At 44.8% G+C, this 25,910-nt stretch overlaps 1 protein-coding gene across 3 annotated transcripts in view; it reads left to right on the top strand.

Annotated features, from left to right (window-relative positions):
- rsrc1 (arginine/serine-rich coiled-coil 1) overlaps positions 1 to 25,910 on the top strand; it is a 627,020-nt gene that overhangs the window by 26,875 nt on the left and 574,235 nt on the right. For all 3 annotated transcript variants that reach the window (XM_070882350.1, XM_070882349.1, XM_070882347.1), the window contains exons 3-4: positions 1,386 to 1,589; positions 6,204 to 6,332. In XM_070882350.1, the coding sequence (XP_070738451.1) occupies positions 1,408 to 1,589; positions 6,204 to 6,332 (311 nt within the window). In that variant the 5' untranslated portion in view covers positions 1,386 to 1,407. The remainder of the gene's footprint in view (positions 1 to 1,385; positions 1,590 to 6,203; positions 6,333 to 25,910) is intronic.

Genomic DNA, 25,910 nt, shown 5'->3' with positions numbered 1-25,910 from the left:
GCAGGAGTATTATGCGCCAAAAATTTGACACTGAGCCGCATAAGAAGAAATTAGCGCAGGTGACCAAAAGCTTGGTCAAAGAAGAATGTTTTAAGGAGCATCTTGAAGGAGGAGAGGTTTAAGTCATGGAGTTTTAGAGCTTGGGGCCGAGGCAACAGAAGGCACGGCTACCAATGGTTGAGCAATTATAATCGGGGATGTTCAAGAGGGCAGAATTAGAGGAGTCTCTGGGTCGGGGGGGTGGGAGTGCTGGAAGAGATTATAGATTACAGAGATAGGGGCAAGGCCATGGAAGGATTTGAAAATAAGGATGAGAATTTTGGAATCAAGGTGTTGCTTAACCGGAAGCCAATGTAGATCAGCGAGCACAGGGATAATGGGTGAGCAGGACCTGATGCGAGTTAGGACATGGGCAGCCGAGTTTTGGATCACCTCTAGTTTATGTAAGGTACACTGTGGGAGGGCAGCCAGGAGTGAGTTGGAATAGTCAAGTCTAGTAACAAAGGCATGGATGTAGGCTTCAGCAGCAGATGAGCTGAGGCACGGGCTGAAAGGGGTGATGTTATGGAGGTGGAAATAGGCGGTCTTTGTTATGCTGCGGATATGTGGCCGAAAGCTCATTTCAGGGTCAACTATGACACCAAAGTTGCGAACAGTCTGGTTCAGCCTCAGACAGAGGTTGGGAAGAGGGATGGAGTCAGTGGCTAGGGAATGGAGTTTGTGGCGGGGACCGAAAACAATGGCTTCGGTCTTCCCAATATTCAATTGGAGAAAATTTCTGCTCATCCAGAACTGGATGTCAGACAAGCAGTCTGACAATTTAGAGACCGCGGTGGGGTCGAGAGAAGTGGTAGTGAGGTAGAGCTGGGTATCATCAGCGTACATGTGGAAACTGACGCTGTGTTTCTGGATGATGTCGCCTCGAGGCAACATGTAGATGAGAAATAGGAAGGGCCAAGAATAGATCCTTGGGGGACATCCGAGGTAATGATGCATGCTTAATTGTAAGATAATCAGAGTGCTTGAGGGAGTGACAAACACTGCTGTACCTAAAATAATATATAAAGTAGACCCAAACACTGTAAATTGCAGCAGCGGACATGTAGGCAGGTCAAGAGTAATTTCTGGCTTCACTAAAAATGTAGTGTTTGCTGGAAAAAATAAAAACCAAAATTGTTTGATTTTAACTGTTTGGAAACACAAGTCAAGGTGGAGTCTTCTTATATTAGGAATAACACTGATGAGATCAAATTAATTTTTTTGTTGCAACTTTGTTACTGCTTTTTAAAATTGACTCAAAATTAACAGTTCAACCACTCCAAAGACTAAATCCTACAATAAGTGTTTTTTCTAATATTGGCGATTATTTGTCTTTATTTCTTAAGCAATTTTGGAAGAAGTCGGAAAATGGGGCATCACTCCTCAGGCAGTGAAGATGATACCAGAAGCCGTCGTAAAAAGAAACACCGGAGGAAATCAACTTCCAGTAGTTCTTCAGATAGTAGAACATTCATCCGAAAAAAATCTAGTAGAAGGACAAGATCGCATTCTCGTACTCGCTGCTCTCATTCCTGCTCCAAAGACAGAAGGTGAGTCTTGTAAAATATCTGTTACAACATGGTAGCTACAAAACCAACTGGTGTGACAGGGAAACAGCAGTGTAGAAAATTGACAAGAATCTGAAATTAACAAAAATTCATCTTTTCCTTGTTTTTGAGCTATTTTATCTGTTGCCACTCTTGTTTTTACCAAGTATTTTTCAATTCTTTCTTCATACTTTTTATTTTGCCAGATTTCATTCTCTTTATAATTTTAAATGTTTGACAGATTAAGGGCCCAAGTTTCCACATGATTTGCGCCTGATTTTTAGGAGCAATTGGTGGAGAACGGACTATCTTAGAAATCGCAATTCTCCACATTTTTTTTTCTGCAGTTCTCGTCAGGGAGAACAGTTCTACTTTGGAACAGAATTTTTTCTTCAAAAGGGGGCGTGTCCGGCCACTGACGCCTGATTTGAAAGTTTCCACAGTGAAAACGTACTCCAAACTAAAGTAGAATGGAGCAAGTGAAGATTTTTGTAGAACTGAAAAAACCTGTTCTACACATTAAAAAATCAGGCGCAGGTTACAGAACGAGGTGGGGGGGGAAAGGGAACTCATTAAATTCTACAATAAATCCTTATTTCTACTTCTACAAATATAATACAAATAAATCCAACCTGAATAAACATTTATAAGCAAAGAAAAGATTAAATAAACCATCTTCCTACCTGTGTGAAAGTGCTTCAGCCAGGGAGAATTCTGCAGCCGTTCGTTGCCGCTGAGCGGGAGGGGGGGGAGGAGAAAGCCGTTCGTGCCGCTGGGGGGGTGGGGGGGAGAAAGCCGTTCGTGCCGCTGAGTGGGGGGGAGGAGAAAGCGGTTTGTTGTGGAGGGGAGGGAGGGGAAGGAGACAGCGGGTTGTTGTTGTGGAGGGGAGGGAGGGGAAGGAGACAGCGGGTTGTTGCCGCGGAGGGGAGGGAGGGGAAGGAGACAGCGGGTTGTTGCCGCGGAGGGGAGGGAGGGGAAGGAGACAGCGGGTTGTTGTTGTGGAGGGGAGGGAGGGGAAGGAGACAGCCGTTTGTTGCCGTGGAGGGGAGGGAGGGGAAGGAGACAGCTGTTTGTTGCCGCGGAGGGGAGGGAGGGGAAGGAGACAGCCGTTTGTTGCCGTGGAGGGTGGGGAGGGGAAGGAGACAGTGAGAAGGGTAGCCTCAGTGCTGATGGCAATGTGCTTTTATTAAAAAATGTTCAAAAATTAAACAGCTACAAAGAACTACAAAAATGGCCGAGTGCCAATGTTTTTTTTCACACTGAACATGCGCGAACGCTCCAACGCGCACGCGCAGCGATGCCGGCAGGAAAAAAACTAATTTAAATAATACCCGCCCTCTCCCACTTACAAAATCGGCGCGAGTGTAGGCTCCGCCCCCCCTGGGTGCCGCGCCAAACAGACAAGGAGCTGCAAAGCGCTCGAGAATAGCGCGTTTTTTTTCTGGCGCCGTTTTAGGCGCGAAAAACGGGCACCCAGCTCGGAGGAGTGCCCGTTTTTTATCCTGTGGAAACTTGGGCCCTATATGTTTGAACACCGAGAATAGTTTACTGCCAGATACAGAGGAAGTGACTGGGATTCTTGTGACCAGTAGGGTAACTAGCTATTGTGGGTGTTGGATCTAATGTGATTTCATTACAGCCGAAGACACAGGGAATGAATGCTGCTGACCACAGGGTGGATCTAGTATAGTTCCTAAAGAGCAGGCAAAATTTAGGAATGTCAGAAACTTTGGAACTTATGCTTATTACTTTTCTTTCACCGTAACAGAGCCAATGTTATCTGGGGGTGAGAATTGGAATAGATTGTACACTGTTGAGACTTATTTTACAGTTCACTCCTCCCAGAGGTAATTATGGTTGAATTTAAAAAAAAACTCAGTCCTAAAAAAATGCAACTTCCAGCTTCCAATTGTATACGGACTTGGGAAAGGCAGATGGACACAGTAGCTTACCAGGTGTTTTATCAAGTGAGATTATATCGTCGCATTAAGTGGTATTTCTGTGCATTTTGTTTCTTCATCCAATGACACTGTTACATATATATTTTAGTTCAAACAGCAGTGTCGAACTGGTGCAAATCACATAATTGCTGGTGGAATTGAAAATAACAGTTTGTCAGATTTCCCATCAGTTCAGTATGTTCAGAATAGCAGTTTGAAGTGAAATTGAGTAAGTCTACATGTTGTTGATCATGTGAATGCCACTGCTGATGTGAGAAAGGTTATGAAATCACTGGGCAGATTGTCATGTACACTTTAGTTTGAAAGTTGCAGAAAACAACTTGAGCAAATAAATTGGCACCACGATGATCCAAATTAACTTCTGCTTTGTTTCATTTTATTTACTTTTGTGCTCCTCAAAATAATTTAGAATTCAGAGTAAACTGTTCATGCTGAATTAGTCTTTGAGAATTATAGCTGATGATTATTCCTGCTGCACTTGCAATTTTCTTGTTTTCAAACAGTAATATTTTATTTTAATTTTAAAAAAGAGATCCTATGGGTAAGAGAAGGCATTTAATTGAAGAGTAATAGAGTAGATAGCTCTTAGTGTCATATTTGGGTTGTCAACCACAATATGACTGAAGTGCCAGTGACAATAACAGGGGTTTTGTTCCAATATGATGATGTTTTCCTCAGAGAAACATTCAAGATGAACCATTTTGCAATAAAACTCTATAAAATGAAGTCGTCACTTTTTGGAGTGACTGCGAGTGCAATTTTGAGAAGATTGTGATAACATTGCTCATTTAAAGGTGGCTACAAACACTTGAATCTGACTTGAATGAGAAGAAAATTATGACAAAGTGTAGATGTGCATGAACACTTGGTGTTTAAAAAATGATAATAGTTGGAAATTGACAAAATGACACTATCAGATTAAAAATGTGAATCAGGATCTATTGGAAAGAATTGGGATCTTGGAAAAAGTGTAATAAGTGCAATGAGATAGAACAGAAGAATTACTGTAAAATAATAGTCGTTAAAATTTTCAGATTTGCAGCTATACAGCCATGTCATTCAAAATGATACAGAGACAGTCGAAAAACAGTTTGTGAGGCTTGGAATATAATAAAACCACAACTGAGAAAAAGAATGAAAATCATACAATACAAGTAAAATGCTGATAATGTGTATCTTGGCTGGAAGAAAAAAGTGGTCTTGGGAATACTGTGCTTAATTGATAGGCTGGGCAAATGACCAACTAACAATTACTGTATGCATAACCTTTTGCACTATTAATGGTTAAAATTTAAATATTCGATATGAGCACACTTTGTGTCAGTAGAGACTGGATCAACTGGGCCTTTATTCACTGGAGTTTAGAAGGATGAGAGGGGATCTCATAGAAACGTATAAGATTCTGACGGAACTGGACAGGTTAGATACGGGAAGAATGTTCCCGATGTTGGGGAAGTCCAGTACCAGGGGACATACTCTTAGGATAAGGGGTGATAGGCCATTTAGGACTGAGATGAGGAGAAACTTCTTCACTCAGAGGTTGTTAATCTATGGAATTCCCTGCCGCAGAGAGTTGTTGATGCCAGTTCATTGGATATATTCAAGAGGGAGTTAGATATGGCCCTTATGGCTAAAGAGATCAAGGGGTATGGAGAGAAAGCAGGAAAGGGGTACTGAGGGAATGATCAGCCATGATCTTATTGAATGGCGATGCGGGCTCGAAGGGCCGAATGGCCTACTCTTGCACCTATTTTCTATGCTTCTATGTACTATAGTTCACGTTGGACATATTGTGCTGTCTGTTGATCATCAGCAATGTTAGGAACAAAATTATTGGGGGAGAAATTCGGGAGCGCCCCATTTGGGGCTTTTCAACTTAAAAAAAATTTGGGGTTTGCGTTCCAGGAAGGAAGTGGAGCCCTAAATCAAGCGCTCCACTTCTTTCCTGGAGCTTGACAGGACGCAGGCGGGGAGATAGGTGTGCAGTGCTGTTGCGATTGGAGGCTTCCTTAAAGGGAAGGACCATCGCTGCAGGCTATGCAATGGAAACAGTTACCCGGTTCCTGACGGCAGCAGCGATGCGGCCCGATGCACTACAGTATAATGCTGGGCTAATCAATCGCGGCTGAAAATGAAGCTTAAAAAAAGGAGAAATACCAGTTTGGAAGTTTTGTTTACTTACCTCGCCTTTAAGTTTCGCCTCTGAAGCACCCGGCCTCCTGATCAACGCTTCCTGCAGCTGCCGGTGTTTTCGCCCGGCGATGCTGCAGGGGTTGGAACCGAAGTTTGGGTCCGGGGTGATGCGCATGGCGATGACGTCCGACCACTAATGCAAACCTCCCACCGAATTTAGTGGGAGTCGTTCATCTCGCCGTGCCCGGTTGGTAAGTGGTTAGCACCCCGTTATTGCCCCCTGGAGGCGATAATGGGAGGCACAAAGGAGGCCAATGTCTAGGCCTTATTGTTTTCCAGTGAATTGTTGTCTGTTGTCTGTAATACTTTCTTCCTGCATAAGACTATTTTGTTGCAGTGAAGTACTCTACATGTTGTCTGACTCTATCGCTTATTTTTAAAATCTGAATTAAGACAAGGTTTCAAACAGAATGCATCATTACAATTTTGAATACACATTAATGTATTATCATCAATGTTTCAGGCATAGGCGACGCTCCAGCAGCTGCTCGTCATATGAGGTCCGAAAGAAGCGAAGCAGTCATAGCAGATCACGGGATCGAGGGAAATCCTACAGATCACGACGATCTAGGTCAAGAAGCAAGAACAGAAGGTATGGACAATTTATAATTTCTATATTGCAAATAATTACAACCTTAAGTTAATCTTTTCTTCAGTTTTAAAGCTTCTTTGTCTTATTTTATTTTTCATCATGTATCCCAGTTCTTCAGAAAGCTGTGACTAAACACCTCCGTGCATTTTTATAAGATGTCCTGCAGTGCTTCACAGAGGCAACAGATTGACACCCAGTAGTAGGTGAATAGTTAGGGGAGGTGACTGAAGGCATGATGAGTGTTTTGCAGGGAACAAGGGCATTGTAAACACAGGTGGGGAGCAGCTGAGCACATCAATAAGGACAGAAGTGTCTTGACTGGTGGGATGTCAGAAGGGATGCAGTCAGAAGTTTTAGAATGAATTTGTGAGGGAGCTAGGGGTGAGTTTTTTTTCCAGGGGAGGAGTTTGAGGGGAGTGGTGGTGGAGGTAGGCAGAAAGATGTGAGTGGTAAAGGAGGCAGAGATCTGGTCAGAGATATCATTATCACTGACCAAAATCTTGGAGGTGCAGAGACTGCTTGAGATGGCAAGGTCAAAGGGTGTGGGTTAAGGAGTTAATGTGAAGGGTGCAAATGAATGAGCACAGAAGGCCAGAGAAGTTGGAGGAGCTGGGGCTAGGAGAAGTGGGTTAGGTTGAAATCACAAAGAATGAGGAGTGCTCAGTGCAGAGGCGAGGAGGGAAACTTGGTGATTCAGTTGCTATGAGTATGCGGTAGACAGTGATGAGTTCAACTAAGACATGAGGAATGGAAGAGCATGAGGTGCTCAAAGGAGAAGAAAATGGCAGAGGTGTAGAGGCGGAGGTCAAACTTGGCTATGCTAGCTTTATCAGCACTCCTGTAGTTTGGGTGGGACAACTGATGGAATATCTGTGCCCAGGTGGGTGGCGTTGAACACGGAGGGGCAAGGGAAGAACTGCCACTGAGAGCTAGGTTTCTGTTGAGGCCTGAATGTCTATGTGTTCCTTTATGGTTAAGTCATGGATAGCGAGAACTTTGTTTGTGAGTGAGAAAACATTCGGGAGGGCAATGTGGAGTAGGGCAATTGTAAATAGCCCAATGGCAGGATCGTGTGACACTGGAAGAGATAAGAGAGAAGAGGTTAGAGAGGTTATCCATCAAGGCGTGAGCTGGATGCAGTGGTCACCAAGAATGGAGGATTGGACATTTGGCATTGCTCCCTAGGGTGCTGTCATGGATGTGGCAAAGACTACCAAGGAAGGCTGTGGGCTCATTTCACAGGGACTCGAGTCTCTGGCAGGATAGTAGGAAAGTAGGATAGACGACGCTTGCATTTGCGCACATTCAGAGGCTGAACTCCAAGTCATCGTCAGCATCTTCACCGGGGCGTACGAAAGCATGGGCCTGACACAAAACATCCGTAAGACAAAGGTCCTCCACCAACTTGACCCTGTCACACAGCACTGCCCCCCAGTCATCAAGATCCACGGCGCGGCCCTGGACAACGCAGACCACTTTCCATGCCTCTGGAGCCTATTATCAGCAAAGGCAGACATCGACGACGAGGTTCAACACCACCTCCAGTGCGCCAGCGCAGCTTTCGGCCGCCTGAGGAAGAGAGTGTTCAAAGATCAGGCCCTCAAAGCTGGCACCAAGCTTATGGTCTACAGGGCTGCAGTGATACCCGCCCTCCTGTATGGCTCAGACGTGGACCATATATAGTAGACAGCTCAAATCGCTGGAGAAATACCACCAATGATGTCTCTGCAAGATACTGCAAATCCCCTTGGAGGACAGACGCACCAACGTTGGTGTTCTCGATCAGGCCAACATTCCCAGCATCGAAGCACTGATCACACTCGACCAGCTCCGTTGGGCAGGCCACATTGTTCGCATGCCCGACACAAGACTCCCAAAGCAAGCGCTCTACACGGAACTCCTACACGGCAAGTGAGCCCCAGGTGGGCAGAGGAAACGTTTCAAGGACACCCGCAAAGCCTCCTTGATAAAGTGCAACATCCCCACCGACACCTGGGAGTCCCTTGTCAAAGACTGCCCTAAGTGGAGGAAGAGCATCCGGGAGGGCGCGGAGCACCTCGCGTCTCGTCGCTGAGAGCATGCAGAAAACAAGCGCAGGCAGCGGAAGGAGCGTGCGGCAAACCAGACTCCCCACCCACCCTTTCCTCAAACGACTGTCTGTCCCACCTGTGACAGAGACTATAATTCCCTTATTGGACTCACTTTTAGAGTGGAAGTAAGTCTTCCCCGATTTCAAGGGACTGCCTATGAATGAATGAATGAGCTGGAAAGCAGTTTTTAGTGAAGAAATGGTCCAGGGGGACGTGATGCTGGAAAAGAGGGAGTTAGAAAGGAATCATAGTTGGAAGAGGTGAAGCGAGCAGAGCAAGACTAGGAAGTGGAAAGAAAGAAAAAATTCAAGTCTGGCAGCTAATACACATGCATGAGTGAATACAGAAGGAGTCCAAGGGTATAAGCACAGAGGCAGGCATGACAAGAAACAGTTTTGCAGAAGGACCCTCTTACTTCGAGGGCTTGTCTCGAGAGGAATGCTGAGCATTAAAGAAAACAATCTTGGCTCCAGATTTATGTGGTGGCACTAAAGACACTTCTACACTGACAGCTCAAATTCAAATCCAAGGAACTCAGATTAAAAACAAACTACTGGTGGGGGCAGTTACGTTCTCTTGTAGCAGTATTAAAATTTAGTATGCTCTACACTTGATGCAGAGTCCGATTAACCAATGTTACTTTTACAGGTGCTAACGTGTCCTCACAGTGTCAGCCAGTGGCTGTTGGTAGCCAGAAGATTGTGGGTTCAAGTCCCGCTCCAGAGACTTGAGCACAAAAATCTAGGTTGCCACTCCAATGCAGTACTGAGGGAGTGCTGCATTGTCGGATAAGATGTTAAACTGAGGCTCCAACTGCTCTCCAGGTGGACGTAAAAGATCCCATGATATTTCAAAGAGGAGTAGGGAGTTATCCCCAGTGTCCTGGCCAATATTTATTCCTCAATCAACATCACTAAAAGCAGATTATCTTGGTCATTATCACATTGCTGTTTGAGAGCTTGCTGAGCGCAAACAATTTGCTGCTGCGTTTCCTACATTATAACCGTGACTACTTCATTGCCTGTAAAGCGTTTTGGGACATCCAGTGGTCGTGAAAGGCGCTTTATAAATGTTCACAAAGATCCACTTCCAGCAGGAGTTCTGACAAAAATTCGGGTTGTGGGAAATCTGGTTGTGTTTCTACCCAACCCTCCCCAGAGGACATAAGTCAACTGTGGCACCCCCAATTACTGCCCTGGGTGAGATTGTCAATTTTTTGCACAGAACATAAGAACATAAGAAATAGGAGCAGGAGCAGGCCATTTGACCCCTCGAGCCTGCTCCACCATTTAATAAGATCATGGCTGATCTGATCATGGACTCCATTCCACTTCCCTGCCTGCTCTCCATAACCCTTTATTTCCTTATCGCCTATCTATCTCCACCTTAAATTTATTCAATGACCCAGCCTCCACAGCTCTCTGGGGCAGAGAATTCCACAGATTTACAACCCTCTAAAAGAAGGAATTCCTCCTCATCTCAGTTTTAAATGAACAGCCCCTTATTCTTAGACTATACCCCGAGTTTTAGTTTCCCCTACGAGTGGAAATATCCTCTCTGCATCCAACTTGTCGAGCCTTCTCATTGGGCTCAATTTTCCCCAAAGCATTTTTTTGACATACTTTGATGATTTTTTGGGGGTCTAAGTACACCAAAAAAAATATTCTGTTTCCTCATTGGATTTCTTCATTTTGGTATGGCGTAACCCGACCTTTAGTTTTGGGGGTGGAGCCTTGATCTGCGCCAAAAAGATCAGACTGCCATGGTAACCAGGGATACAATGTGAGCTGAGGCTGCAAAGTGAAGCATCAGCCAGCTCCCAACACATTAAAAGAATTGAAAATCACATAGCAGCAACTTACCTCCAACCCCGCTCGAAGAGCTTGCCGGTCCGATACCATTCTCGGTCCATCTTCCAAATTTTTGCCCACTCACTTAGCATGTCTATATCCCTTTGCAGATTTTTTGTGTCCTCACAATTTGCTTTCCCACATATCTTTGTATCACCAGCAAACTTGGCTACATTACACTCGGTCCCTTCATCCAAGTCATTAATATTAATTGTAAATAGTTGAAGCTCCAGCATTGATCCCTGTGACACCCCACTAGTTACTGTTTGCCAACCGGAAAGTGAGCCGTTTATCCTGACTCTGTTTTTTGTTAGTTAGCCAATCCTCAATCCATGCTAATATATTACCCCCAACCCCGTGAACTTTTATCTTGTGCAGTAACCTTTTATATGGCTTATATATCGAATGCCTTCTGGAAATGCAAATACACCACATCCACTGGTTCCCCCTTATCCACCCTGCTCGTTACATCCTCAAATTACTCCAGCAAATTTGTCAAACATGATTTCCCTTTCATAAAACCATGCTGATTCTGCTTGATTGAAGTATGCTTTTCCAAATGTCCTGCTACTGCTTCCTTAATAATGGACTCCAGCATTTTCCCAACGACAGATATTAGGTCTATAGTTTCCTGCTTTCTGTCTGCCTCCTTTTTTAAATAGGGGCGTTATATTTGCGGTTTTCCAATCCGCTGGGACCTCCCCAGAATCCAGGGAATTTTGGTAGATTATAACCAATGCATCCACTATCTCTGCAGCCACTTCTTTTAGGACCCTAGGATGCAAGCCATCAGGTCCAGGGGACTTGTCCACCTTTAGTCCCACTATTTTACCGAGTACTACTACTTCAGTGATAGTGATTGTATTAAGTTCCTCCCTCTCTATAGCCCCTTGATTATCCCCTATTGGGATGTTTTTAGTGCCTTCTACCGTGAAGACTAATACAAAATATTGGTTCAAAGTCTCTGCCATTTCCCTGTTCCCCATTATTAATTCCCCAGTCTCATCCTCTAGGGGACCAACATTTACTTTAGCCACTCTTTTCCATTTTATGTCCCTGTAGAAACTCTTACCATCTGTTTTATTTCGTGTTAGTTTGCTTTCCCAATCTATCTTCCCTCTCTTTATTTTTTTATTCGTTCTTTGCTGGCTTTTAAAAGTGATTAAACTTTAGATCTTACTGGTCTTTCTGGCTCAGTAATATACAGCAAGATGCATTTACATTCTGATCTCTTTCTTTGAAGTTTTTAAGGTGAGGAATTCCATACCAGCCTTCCTCTTGGAGTCATATTGTTAATTTAGTGCCAATTCATACAGAAGTAGTTTTCTCACTGTGAGCCTGTGCTCACTTGAAACTGGACTGAGATTGTGCCAATTTATTTCATGCAGGTTTAAAGGGATTAAAAATGCAAATGCTGGAAATCTGAAAAAAAAATTCAACATTTTGGAAATACATGGATGCATCAGCATTTGAAAACAGGAATGTTTTGGGTGTACATTCTTTATCCAAACTGAAACTTGTATGAGCAATCCTTGTTATAGGATAGAATAAATTGATGGTATGGAGACAGCAGGTAAAAGTTAAGATTCAGGGGCTTAATGGCTTGCAGACAAGTTTACAAAACAGGTAAAAACTGGTGAATGATGAATGTTAAATGAAGAGCACCTGAGTGAGGCAGTGGCAAGGCACTAGAGGAACCACAGGGCATGAAAATAGTGAAGTAATGCCATGAAAAAGCATGGGAAAAGTACTCAGAAAAGAAACCTCAAGACTGAAGGGGAATGAATTGAAAGGTGGATGGGAGAAATAGACAAGAACATGGAGATGAATTTTCTATATTAATTTTCGGACCAGAGTTCCAAGGATAAACATAATTTATCGCTTTTTTTATTGAGCTTGATTGGAACAGTGTGGGAATCTGCTGACTGGTCAGATTGGAAATGGGAGGGAGAGTTGAATTGGTGAAGTTTGGTATCATACGTGCAGAGTATCTCAATATGCATTTGATCTCCCCAGTGCAGAGAGGACAACATTGTGAGTAACTTAACACAGTAAACTGAACTGGAAGAATTACACATAACTTGCTGTCTCGCAATGAAAGAATGTTTTGAGCCCTGAACAATGGTTGCTGATGAAGTGAATGAACAGGTGTTGCATTTGCTACGGTTGCATGGGGAAGTGCCAGAGGAAGGATGGCTGGATGTCAGAGGTGATGGAAGAATAGACAGGGTATTCTGGAGGAAACAGTCACTCTGAAAATCAGAGTGAGATGTATTTATTAGTGGAGCCACTTTGCAAATGGAGGAAATGGCAGAAGACGAGGATTGTGGTATGGAAATTGAGAACAACGGGGATCTTGTTGTCGTCGTGAGAACAGAGCCATGGGAAATTGATCCATCTGATTTCCCTGTGTAACTGATGACTGGGATATGCCCAGAAAGGTTCACGTTTATTTATATGTTCTCTATCTCTCTTGGCTACTTCTTGTGTCTGCTTGGCACTTTCTCCTTTCCGCCTAGTTTTCATTGGCAACCTGATGCGCGGAAAGTTGGAGGAGCAAAGCTGTTCTATGCTCTTGTATGCTAGCAGCTGACATAGTGCGTAGCCAACATGCAACCTTGTTTATAAACAAACACATTTAAAATCTGACACATACAAATTGTGGCAGAATAGAGCAACAACAACTACTTGCATTTATATAGGGCCTTTAACATGGTAATAGGCACGTATTCAGACAAAAATTGACACTGAGCCAGAGAAGGAGGCATTGGAACAGGTGACCAAATGCTTGATCAAAGAGTTAGGTTTTAAGCAGTGTATTAAAGGGAGAGAGGTGGAGAGGCGAAGAGGTTTGAGGAGGGAATTCCAGGGTTAATGGCCTCAACATCTGAGGTAGGAAGAAGGAAGTGGGTTATGCACAAGAGACCAGGGTTGGAGGAACATAGCGTTATCAGAGGGTTGTGGGGCTGGAGGAGGTTAGAAAGATAGGGAGGGGTGAAGTCATGGAGGGATCCAAACATGAGAATAGTTTTTTTTAAATTGAGGCGTTGGTGGACCGACCAGGAACGAATGTAGGTCAATGAATAAAGGGGTGATGGGTGAACAAGACTTGGTGTGAGTTAGGATACGGGCAACTCAAAGCAAATCTATTTGAAAATGTGTTTGTGTAACATTGGTAGCATGTTGCCAGTAAATAATCATCTACAATTGTACAATGGTAAAAGGGCACTTAGAAAATTAATAATAGGATTGGGCAGCGTCAACACGGATTCATGAAAGGGAAATCATGTTTGACAAATCTGTTTTTTAAAGTTGTAACTAGTAGAATAGATAAGGGGGAACCAGTGGATGTGGTGTATTTGGATTTTCAGAAGGCATTCGATAAGGTGTCACACAAGAGATTATTAAACAAAATTAGCTGCCCAAGTTTCGGCATCTGGTGAAAACGGCGCACCTCCGAGACTTATGTGACCTGCCTGGGCTCGAAGGTGCGCCGGAATATTCTGCAGCAATTCTCCGGTCCTCCTGGACCGTGGAGTGGCGTGGCGCAGCACAGTGTAGTTGCCCTGGGGGAGGAGACTGTCTGCAGGGGGGTGGGGCTAGGGATCATGCCTTCTTCTCAGAGCCGGCAGCGTTGCGCAGGCGCGCTGGAGCATGCGCGCCTGCGCAATGGCTTGGGAGAGCGTGGATACCGGTGGGGGGGGGGGGGGGGGGGGGGGGGAGGAGCGTGGATACTGGGGTTGGGGTGGGGGGGGGAGGGAGAGGAGCGTGGATACCGGGGGAGGGGGGGAAAAGCAGGTACCGGGGGGTGGAGAGCGTGGGTACCGGTGGGGGGGGGGGGGGGGAGGAGCGTGGATACCAGGGTTGGGGTGGGGGAGGAGCGTGGATACCGGGGGAGGGGGGAAAAGCAGGTACCGGGGGGGTGGAGAGCGTGGGTACCGGTGGGGGGAGGGGGGGAGCGTGGCAACAGATGCAGGGGGGAGCATGGCAACAGGGATGGAGGGGGTAGCGTGGCACAAGGATGGAGGCGGTAGCGTGGCAAGGGATGGAGGAGCGTGGATGGGGGGCACTCAATGATCGAAGGGCCGGAGGAGAGAGCAGGGTGCCTCCTTCCAGCCTCTCCCACACATACACCCACCCACACACACACCCCCCCACACACACACCCACCCACACACACACCCACCCACACACACACACACACATACACCCTCCCACCCCGCCCCCCACACACACACACACACACACACACACACACCCCACACACACCTCCCCACACACACACCCCTCCCACCCCCCCCCACACACACCCCCCCCCCACACACACACACCCTCCCACCCCCCCCCACACACATACGCATCCCTTCCACCCCACCCACCCCCTCCCCACACACACATACACACACCCCACCCCTCCCACACTCCCCCCCCCCCCCCCCACTCCCACACATGCACACACACACCGACACACACCACACACACCCCACCCCCCCACATCCCTCCCGGTCAGATACAGAGAGAGACACTACAGAGAGAGAGAGACACTACAGAGAGAGACACTGTCAGAGACACCTTCCCTTCACACAAAGGTAGGACTTCTATTTTTTATTGATTGATTACTTATTACTTTGGTCTAGATGCTTTAGGTGCAGGGTTCCTTCTATATTTTATTAATTAATTGCTTATTACTTTTTGTGCTTTGTTTAGTGCTTGGTGCTTTAAATGTACTTTGCTTCTTTAATGTTGTTGTGAAGGTGTTTATGGAAAATCCTCTAACTTCCCTTACCCCCCGCTGTTGTGATGTTGATGCTTTGTGTTTAATACTTCCCACCCGCCGTCTCTGGCTGTGCCTGCACTAAACTTAACTCTAGGTAAGGTTTTTCAGAACTTACAAAAGTGGACACTTACTCCACCCTAAGTTAGTTTGTAGTAAGTTTTCACTGCCGAAACTTGCAAAACAGGCCTGAGTGGCTGGACACACCCTCTTTTGAAAAAAAAGTACCTTACCGAAAGCCAACCGAAACTAACTCACTCGAACTGGAGCAAACTAATATCCGAAAATTGCAATTTCTAACATACTCCAAACTAAACTAGTTGCTCCAAAAAACTAGGAGCAACTCCACCCGAAATTTGGGCCCCATGACTCATGGGATTGGGCGTAATGTACGAGCATGGATTGAGGATTGGTTAATGGACAGAAAATAGAGTAGGAATAAACGGGTAATTTTCGGGTTGGCAGGCTGTAACTAGTGGGGTACCTGAAGGATCAGTGCTCGGGCCTCAGCTATTCACAATCTATATCCATGATTTGGATGAGGGGACCAAATGTAATATATCCAAGTTTGCTGATGATATAAAGCTAGGTGGATATGTAAGTTGTGACGAGAATGCAAAGAGACTTCAAGGGGCTATATACAGGCTAAGTGAGTGGGCAAGAACATGGCAAATGGAATATAATGTGGAGAAATGTGAAGTTATCCATTTTGGTCGGCAAAATAGAAAAGCAGAGTATTTTTTAAATGGTGAGACATTTGAAAATGTTGGTGTTCAGAGAGTCCTGGGTGACCTTGTACACGAATCACTAAAAGTTAATATGCAAGTACAGCAAGCAATTAAGAAAGCAAATGGTGTGTTGGCCTTTATTATACCTAAACGCACGCAGCATTCAAAATAAAGTAAATGAGTTGACGGCACAAATCATTACAAATGGATATGATTTGGTGGCCATTACAGAAACGTGGTTGCAGGGTGGCCAAGACTGGGAATTAAACATACAGGGGTATCTGACAATTCGGAAAGATAGACAAGAAGGGAAAGGAGGTGGGGTAGCTCTGTTAATAAAGGATGATATCAGGGCAGTTGTGAGAGACGATATTGGCTCTAATGAACAAAATGTTGAATCATTGTGGGTGGAGATTAGAGATAGTAAGGGGAAAAAGTCACGGGTGGGCGTAGTTTATAGGCCCCCAAATAATAACTTCACGGTGGGGCGGGCAATAATCAAGGGAATAATGGAGGCATGTGAAAAAGGAACGGCAGTAATCATGGGGGATTTTAACCTACATATCGATTGGTCAAATCAAATCGCACGGGGTAGCCTGGAGGAGGAATTCATAGAATGCATACGGAATTGTTTCTTCGAACAGTATGTCACAGAACCTACAAGGGAGCAAGCTATCTTCGATCTGGTCCTGTGTAATGAGACAGGAATAATAAACGATCTCCTAGTAAAAGATCCTCTCGGAATGAGTGATCACAGTATGGTTGAATTTGTAATACAGATTGAGGGTGAGGAAGTAGTGTCTCAAACGAGCGTACTATGCTTAAACAAAGGGGACTACAGTGGGATGAGGGCAGAGTTGGCTAAAGTAGACTGGAAACACAGACTAAACGGTGGCACAATTGAGGAACAGTGGAGGACTTTTAAGGAGCTCTTTCATAGTGCTCAACAAAAATATATTCCAGTGAAAAAGAAGGGCGGTAAGAGAAGGGATAACCAGCCGTGGATAACCAAGGAAATAAAGGAGAGTATCAAATTAAAAACCAATGCGTATAAGGTGACCAAGGTTAGTGGGAAATTAGAAGATTGGGAAAATTTTAAACAACACCAAAGAATGACTAAGAAAGCAATAAAGAAAGGAAAGATAGATTACGAATGTAAACTTGCGCAAAACATAAAAACAGATAGTAAAAGCTTTTACAGATATATAAAACGGAAAAGAGTGACTAAAGTAAATGTTGGTCCCTTAGAAGATGAGAAGGGGGATTTAATAATGGGAAATGTGGAAATGGCTGAGACCTTAAACAATTATTTTGCTTCGGTCTTCACAATGGAAGACACAAAAACCATGCCAAAAATTGCTGGTCACAGGAATGTGGGAAGGGAGGACCTTGAGACAATCACTATCACTAGGGGGGTAGTGCTGGACAGGCTAATGGGACTCAAGGTAGACAAGTCCCCTGGTCCTGATGAAATGCATCCCAGGGTATTAAAAGAGATGGCGGAAGTTATAGCAGATGCATTTGTTATAATCTACCAAAATTCTCTGGACTCTGGGGGAGGTACCATCGGATTGGAAAGCAGCTAATGTAACGCCTCTGCTTAAAAAAGGGGGCAGACAAAAGGCAGGTAACTATAGGCCGGTTAGTTTAACATCTGTAGTAGGGAAAATGCTTGAAACTATCATTAAGGAAGAAATCGCGGGACATCTAGATAGGAATAGTGCAATCAAGCAGACGCAGCATGGATTCATGAAGGGGAAATCATGTTTAACTAATTTACTGGAATTCTTTGAGGATATATCGAGCATGGTGGATAGAGGTGTACCGATGGATGTGGTGTATTTAGATTTCCAAAAGGCATTCGATAAGGTGCCACACAAAAGGTTACTGCAGAAGATAAAGGTACGCGGAGTCAGAGGAAATGTATTAGCATGGATCGAGAATTGGCTGGCTAACAGAAAGCAGAGAGTCGGGATAAATGGGTCCTTTTTGGGTTGGAAATCGGTGGTTAGTGGTGTGCCACAGGGATCGGTGCTGGGACCACAACTGTTTACAATATACACAGATGACCTGGAAGAGGGGACAGAGTGTAGTGTAACAAAATTTGCAGATGACACAAAGATTAGTGGGAAAGCGGGTTGTGTAGAGGACACAGAGAGGCTGCAAAGAGATTTAGATAGGTTAAGCGAATGGGCTAAGGTTTGGCAGATGGAATACAATGTCGGAAGTGTGAGGTCATCCACCTTGGGGAAAAAAAACAGTAAAAGGGAATATTATTTGAATGGGGAGAAATTACAACATACTGCGGTGCAGAGGGACCTGGGGGTCCTTGTGCCTGAATCCCAAAAAGTTAGTTTGCAGGTGAAGCAGGTAATCAGGAAGGCGAATGGAATATTGGCCTTCATTGCGAGAGGGATGGAGTACAAAAGCAGGGAGGTCCTACTGCAACTTGGTGAGGACGCACCTGGGGTACTGCGTGCAGTTTTGGTCACCTTACTTAAGGAAGGATATACTAGCTTTGGAGGGGGTGCAGAGACGATTCACAAGTCTGATTCCGGAGATGAGGGGGTTACCTTATGATGATAGATTGAGTAGACTGGGTCTTTACTCGTTGGAGTTCAGAAAGATGAGGGGTGATCTTATAGAAACATTTAAAATAATGAAAGGGATAGACAAGATAGAGGCAGAGAGATTGTTTCCACTGGTCGGGGAGACTAGAACTAGGGGGCACAGCCTCAAAATATGGGGGAGACAATTTAAAACCGAGTTGAGAAGGAATTTCTTCTCCCAGAGGGTTGTGAATCTGTGGAATTCTCTGTCCAAGGAAGCAGTTGAGGCTAGCACATTGAATGTATTCGAGTCACAGATCGATAGATTTTTAACCAATAAGGGAATTAAGGGTTACAGGGAGCGGGCGGGTAAGTGGAGCTGAGTCCACGGCCAGATCAGCCATGATCTTGTTGAATGGCGGAGCAGGCTCGAGGGGCTAGATGGCCTACTCCTGTTCCTAATTCTTATGTTCTTATGTTGTTATAAGATGTCTTACTGCAATTATATAGGGCTGTGGTGAGACCACACCTTGAGTATTGTGTGATCTCCTTACCTAAGGAAGGATGTGCTTGCCATAGAGGGAGTGCAACAAAGGTTCACCAGACTGATTCCTGGGATGGTCAGTTGTCAGCTGTCAAGTATCAGATTTGACTCAGTGGGTAGCACTCTCGCCTCTGAGTCAGAAGATTGTGGGTTCAAGTCCCACTCCAGGGACTTGAACACAAAAAAATTTAGGCTGACACTCCAGTGCGGTGCTGAGGGAGCACTTGCACTGTCGGAGGTGCCGTCTTTCAGATGAGACGTTAAACCGCGGCCCTGTCTGCTCTCTCAAGCAGACATAAAAGATCACATGCCACTATTTCAAAGAAGAGCAGGAGAGTTATCGCTGGTGTCCTGGCTGCGGCAACTACAGAGGAATCTCCCTGCTATCAGCCACTGGGAAAGTCGTCGCTTGAGTCCTCCTCAACCGTCGTCTTCACGTAGCCGAGGAACTCCTCCCGGAGTCACCGTGCGGATTTCGTCCCTCCGTGGCACAATGGACATGATTTTTGCAGCGCGACAGCTACGGGTAAAATGCAGGGAACAGCGCCAGCCCTTATACATGGCCTTCTTCGACCTTACAAAGGCCTTTAACACTGTCAACCGCGAGGGTCTATGGAACGTCCTCCTCCATTTCAGATGCCCCCAAAAGTTCGTCGCCATCCTCTACGACGACATGCAGGGCGTGATCCTTACTAACGGACCCATCACAGACCCAATCCACCTCTGGACCGGGGTCAAACAGGGCTGCGTCATCGCCCCAATCCTCTTCTCAATCTTTCTTGCCGCCATGCTCCACCGCACAGTCAACAAGCTCCCTGCTGGAGTGGAACTAAACTACAGAACCAGTGGGAACCTGCTCAACCTGCGCTGTCTCCAGGCCAGATCCAAGATCACCCAACCTCTGTCGTTGAGCTACAGTATGTGGACGATGCCTGCGTCTGCGCACATACAGAGGCTGAACTCCAGTATATAATCGATGTATTTACTGAGGCGTCTGAAAGCATGGGCCTCTTACACTAATCGTCCGTAAGACAAAGGTCTGTCTCCAACCTGTCCTCGCCGCACAGCACTGCCCCCCGTCATCAAGATCCACGGCGCAGCCCTGGACACCGTGGACCACTTCCCGTATCTCGGGAGCCTCCTAGCAACAAGTGCAGGCATCGATGACGAAACTTAACACCGCCTCAAGTGTGCCAGTGCAGCCGTTGGCCGCCTCAGAAAAAGAATGTTTGAAGACCAGGCCCTCAAAACTGCCACCAAGCTCATGCTTTACAAGGCTGTAGTAATACCCACTCTCCTGTATGGCTCAGAGACATGGACCATGTAGAGTAGACACCTCAAGTCGCTGGAGAAATATCACCAACGATGTCCCCGCAGGGGAGGACAGGTGCATCAAATCAGCACCCTCGTCCAGGCTAACATCCCCAGCATTGAAGCACTGACCACACTCGATCAGCTCTGCTGGGCAGGCCACATAGTTCGCATGTCAGACATGAGACTCCCAAAGCAAGTGCTCTATGTGGAGCTCCTTCACGGCAAACGAGCCAAAAGTTGGCAGAGGAAACGTTACAAGGACACCCTCAAAGCCTCCCTTATAAAGTGCGACATTCCCACTGAAACCTGGGAGTCCCTGGCCAAAGACCGTCCTAAGTGGAGAAAGTGCATCCGGGAGGGCGTGAGCACCTCGAGTCTCAACGCCGAGATTGTGCAAAAATCAAGCGCAGGCAGCGGAAAGAGCGTGCGGCACGCCAGTCCCACCCATCCCCTCCCTCAATGACCATCTGTCCCACCTGTGACAGAGTCTGTGGCTCTCGTATTCGACTGTTCAGCCACCAAAGAACTCACTTCAGGAGTGGAAGCAAGTCTTCCTCGATTCCGAGGGACTGCCTATGATGGTGATGGCCAATATTTATCCTTCAATCAACATAACAAAAAATCAGATTATCTGGTCATTATCACATTGCTGTTTGTGGGAGCTTGCATGTGTGCAAATTGGCTGCCGCGTTTCCCACATTACAACAGTGACTACGCTCCAAAAGTACTTAATTGGCTGTAAAGCACTTTGAGACGTCCGATGGTTGTGAAAGGCACGATATAAATCCAAGTCTTTCTTTATGGGCGGGATTGTCCTATGAGGAGAGATTGAGCAGACTAAGCCTATATTCTGTAAGTTTAGAAGAATGAGAGGTGATCTCATTGAAACATACAAAGTTCTTGCAGGGCTTAACAGGGTAGATGCAGGGAGAATGTTTCCTCTGGCTGGGGAGTCTAGAACCAGGGGTCACAGTCTCAGAATAAGGGGTCGGCCATTTAGGACTGAGATGAGAAATTTCTTCACTCAGAGGGTGGTTAATCTTTGGAATTCTCGACCCCAGAGGGCTGTGGATGCTCAGTCATTAAGTATATTCAAGACAGAGATCGATAGATTTTTGAATATTAAGGGAATTAAGGGATATGGGGATAGTACAGGAAAGTAGAGTTGAGGTAGAAGATCATCTATGATCTTATTGAATGGAGGAGCGGGCTCGAGGGGCCGAATGGTCTACTCCTCCTAATTCTTATGTACACATAGAATTTTTAAAAAGCAATGAAAATGACACCAGTAATACAAAACAGAAGGTTACCAAATGTTGGAAAAATTCTCAAGGCACTGTGAGCCGTTAACTATCTGCCATTGGTTAAGAAAATTATTTTATGACACTGCAGTACTGCAGTAGTAATGGCTCCTAGTTTCCACATGATTTGCTCCTGATTTTTAGGAGCAACTGGTGTAGAACGGAGTATCTTAGAAATCGGAATTCTCGTCATTTAGTTTGCTCCAGTTCTAGCCAGTTAGAGCAGTTTCACTTTGGAACAGAATTTTATTTTCAAAAGAGGGCGTGTCCCGCCACTTACGCCTGATTTCAAAGTTTCGTGAGTGAAAACTTACTCCAAACTAACTTAGAATGGGGTAAGTGAAGATTTTTGTACGCTCGAAAAAACCTTGTCTACACTTTAGAAAATCAGGCGTAGGTTACAAATCAGGCGTAGGGAATGGTGGGGGCGGGGGGTCGGTTTAAAGGGAAGTTTACAAACATTAAACACTTCAGTTTTACAAATAAAGAGCCATCATCAATAATAAATGATAAATACATCAATAAATCAACCAATAAATCAATCAAAAAAAATTAATAAATAAAACATTTTCTACTTACCGACTGCAGCACCGGGAGCCCTCCAACAGCGTGCTGGGATGCCCCCCCCCCAGTGTGTCTCTGTCAGTGTCTCTATCTCTCTGTCTGTCTGTTTTTGTGTGTCTCTCATTCTCAGTCTGTCAGTGTCTGTTCTGACAGCACGGGGAGGGGGAGGAGGGGGGTAGAGGGAGAGAGTGGGGGGGAGCAGGGGGAGGGATGGGGGAGGTGGGAGGAGAGGGGGAGAAAGGAGATGGGGGGGAGAAGAAGGAGATGGGGGGGAGAAGAAGGAGATGTGGGGGGGAAGAAGGAGATGTGGGGGGGGCGGAGAAGGAGATGTGGGGGGGGGGAAGAAGGAGATATGGGGGGGGAGAAGGAGATGGGGGGGAGAAGGAGATGGGGGGGAAGGAGATGGGGGAGGAGGGGGAAGGGGGAGGGAGGCTGAACGGGCAGGGCCCGTCCCCAGCACCAGATTTACAGGTAGGTGGCGTTGGGTCAGGTCGGGGGGATGGTGGGAGGGAGGTCGATTCGGGTCGGGGGGGGTGGGTGGGTGGAGGGAGGGAGGGAGGGAGAGGGAGGTCAGGTCGGATCCAGTCCGGGGGCGGGGGGGAGTGGGTGTCGGGTCGGGTCCAGTCGGGTGGGTGGTGGGGGGGGGACGACCAGGAGTCGGGTCGGGTGCGGGGGGGGGGGGAGCGGGAGTCGGGTCGGGTCTGGTCCGGAAGCGGGAGTCAGGTCGGGTCGGGAGGAAGCAGGAGCTGGCCGTGGGAGGAACCTTATTCACGCAGCCCCAGTGAGGCCATTCAGCCAGGGCTTGGGGCTGCGTGCTTCGGGCCCCTCCCACAGTTTCGGGCGCCTGGAGCTACTGCACTTGCGCGCCCACTGTAGCGCGCATGTGCAGAGGTCCCGGCACTGTTTTTAGCGCAGGGACCTGGCTCCGCCCCCTACAGCTCCTGCTGCGCTGCGCCGAGGGCCAGAGGACCTGCAGGGAGGTGGAGAATATGGAGGTTTTTTTTAGGCGCACTTTGTGACGTGAAAAACAGGCATCCAGGTTGGGACTGCGCCGTTCTAGGCGCGGCTCGAAACTTGGGTCCAATGTTTCTGCTCTTCGGTTGTTTGGTTACTCAGGTGAAGTCTTGGAATGAAATGTTCAGGAATTGGCAATCCATACTAAATTTTGGAACAGTAGAACAGTTAGGATAAACTACTTAAATTACAAAATGCAATCCATGTACAAAGCCATTTAAGATCCCTGCAAGGTAAGATATTTATTAAGCTCAATGTTGCAATGCAATTTTAACCCACAGCTAGTTAACATTCCTTGTCCTTGTTGAATAACAATAATATTTTTGTGTGAATTGGACTTACATACTTTAACATTTTTAATGTGTTAACATTAATGTCCCTCATGCTATTAAATTGTGAATCTAGATATTTACAGAAATGGCTGCATCACTGAAAGGAATGGATGGCCGAATTCTAAATGCATGCAATAAAAAGTGAAGAATTTAGGCAGCTGTGACCAATGTTCCCTTGCGGCCGTGCAGTAATGGGAAAGGTCCCGCGCAGGCTGCTCACCGGCTTCACCATTGAAAATACTGTGCACGCGCGGAACTTTAAAGGGACCGCGCATTAAAAGAAACAAGCCGCGCAGAACAAAGCGCAGCTTATACGGAACATTGTTTGTTACTGACATTGGAGAGTGACTTGATACATCCAAGTGTGCTGGACATCGTGGGCAAGCACATGAAAAATTAAGTATTTCCTCAATAAATTAGAAGAATACATATTTCAGTCAAAATGTTTTTCCACTAACTCGTAAAACCTAGGGAGATGTTAGTATCAAGTCAACATTTGCTTTGGTCAATAACAGTCATTAGAGAGCTATGTTGTATTTGTTTAGGAAATATTAATGTAATGGCTCTCGTGAAGTATATTTAGTATTCTCTTGAGATTCGCAGCCTCTGTGAGATGTCACGGTAATGATAACACATGCACATGTAATACTGTTTACGGTAGGGTCAGTGTTCACATGTCCTATTATCTTGTATAAAATACATAGAAAGCTCCAATGTTAATGATGTGGTTGCAGTTTTCCTGAAGCAGTCTGCCACTGTGTGCTGAAAGACAAAGTTTCTTTTATGGATTTAAATATGTTGTTGACACAGTTCTCTCATTTGACTGTTTTGTACTTCTCCCAAAAATAGATTAGATGGTGAAAAAGAAGTGTTTATGCAAATACACTTGAAATTTAATATTTGTATCCTGTGAATGTTGTGGAGTATAATTTTGTTGAAACAATGTTTTCCTTTGCCTTATGTTTGGTTTAATTGACCGAATGATTTTCAGTGTTATGCCACACTAGCTCTGAGCTGATTGTTGCAAAAGTGTTTTTAAAACAATTAGAATAATAACAATATTAAGGGGAAATATATTTAAATTATTTGGTGCATCTGACATAATTTCCATTTTATAAAGTATACTTTGCTATAATACAAATATTCGTGTCACTAAAATGTATTTAAACATATCTCGATTTAACAATTGATTTTAAATGTCCTCCATGTTTGAAGTGTATATTAAGTAAAGAAAGCCTGAATTAATCTCATTTAATATTCTAAATGCTAAAAATAAAAGTACCAATTTAAAATAGGCAGATTCTTCATAATATTTGACCCATGTAATACTTTTAATATTATAATAATCTTAGAAATTGAGGAAAAATAGAAACATTTTGTCTTGGGCAGTGGCAGCAGTTAGTTTCTAGAACTGCCTACATGAGAACATAGAGAAATCTTTCAGCATGACAAAATTTAATAAATCATCCCATTTCCTAATTTGATCATATTAGATGCTGATGTGGAAGAAGCGTTTCAAATAGCAGCTCCTCATTAATATACATCAGTCTGGGGAATAGAATGTAATACTTATGCAGGGATGTCATAGTTACTGTTTCTTAGTTTACTAAGTGGAACAGGTTGATGTGATATGGGGTGTTATTTGTCACTGTCGTATTAAAATGGTTTGGGTCGAGTTATGGAGTCCAGAAAGCCGTCTGCTGATAAATCAAAACTGGATTGAGTGGACAGGAGACAGTGATTGATACTCTGACAGGATATGAAGAAAAGAGTCTTGATATAAGGATGTAAGATATTGAAAATGAGAGGAAAATGGCCCTGGAATATGGATATTATTCAAAGAAATGAGAATAATAACAGTGGCATGAAAATATTGCTGAGAGAAAATTTGGATAGTAATTATTGGGATATCACACATTTAGCTGTAATAGAAGATGTTTGAAGTGCTTTCCATGAAGAATTTTTGTGAATAAATAAATCACTCCCAATATTTTTATTCAAAAAGTATTGAACGTAGTGCCTTTTAGATTTAACTTGTATTTTGCATATTTTCACCTGACACGTTTACAACTGACAAGCCACTCGCTGTGTTTTTTTAAATGTCATTAGTGTTGAAGACGGAATATTAAACTTGAGTTTTCACAAGTACGTGACAGTGCAGTATTTAAATTGATAACTAAAGAGGAGTTTTCATGTAATGGAATTTAAAATTATTAAAATGAGACCACTATATTACTGAAGGCAAATCTGTTTTTAAAGAGGCCATAAAGATGTTATAAAATTGATAATTTTCTTACGCAATAGTAAAGGTTAAAGAAGTTTTGCCGATTTACATCTATTAATGTTTTGTAAAAGTTATATGACTTTTGTCTTTTTGGGAAAAGTAATATGGCATATAGCACCTTGTTCAATAACATACAAATAACATTACAGATCGAGAAATAAAAAGTGAGAGGAATTAACTTCATTTCCATTTTTGAGTCAATTTTTAAAAGTTATTTTATGCTTATACGGGTTT

This window comes from Pristiophorus japonicus, chromosome 6 (genome assembly GCF_044704955.1).
Source record: "Pristiophorus japonicus isolate sPriJap1 chromosome 6, sPriJap1.hap1, whole genome shotgun sequence".
In the NCBI taxonomy this organism is placed as follows: Eukaryota; Metazoa; Chordata; class Chondrichthyes; family Pristiophoridae; genus Pristiophorus; species Pristiophorus japonicus.
The sequence above is the reverse complement of the archived record's forward strand: the minus strand, read 5'-3'. Positions and strand labels throughout refer to the sequence as shown.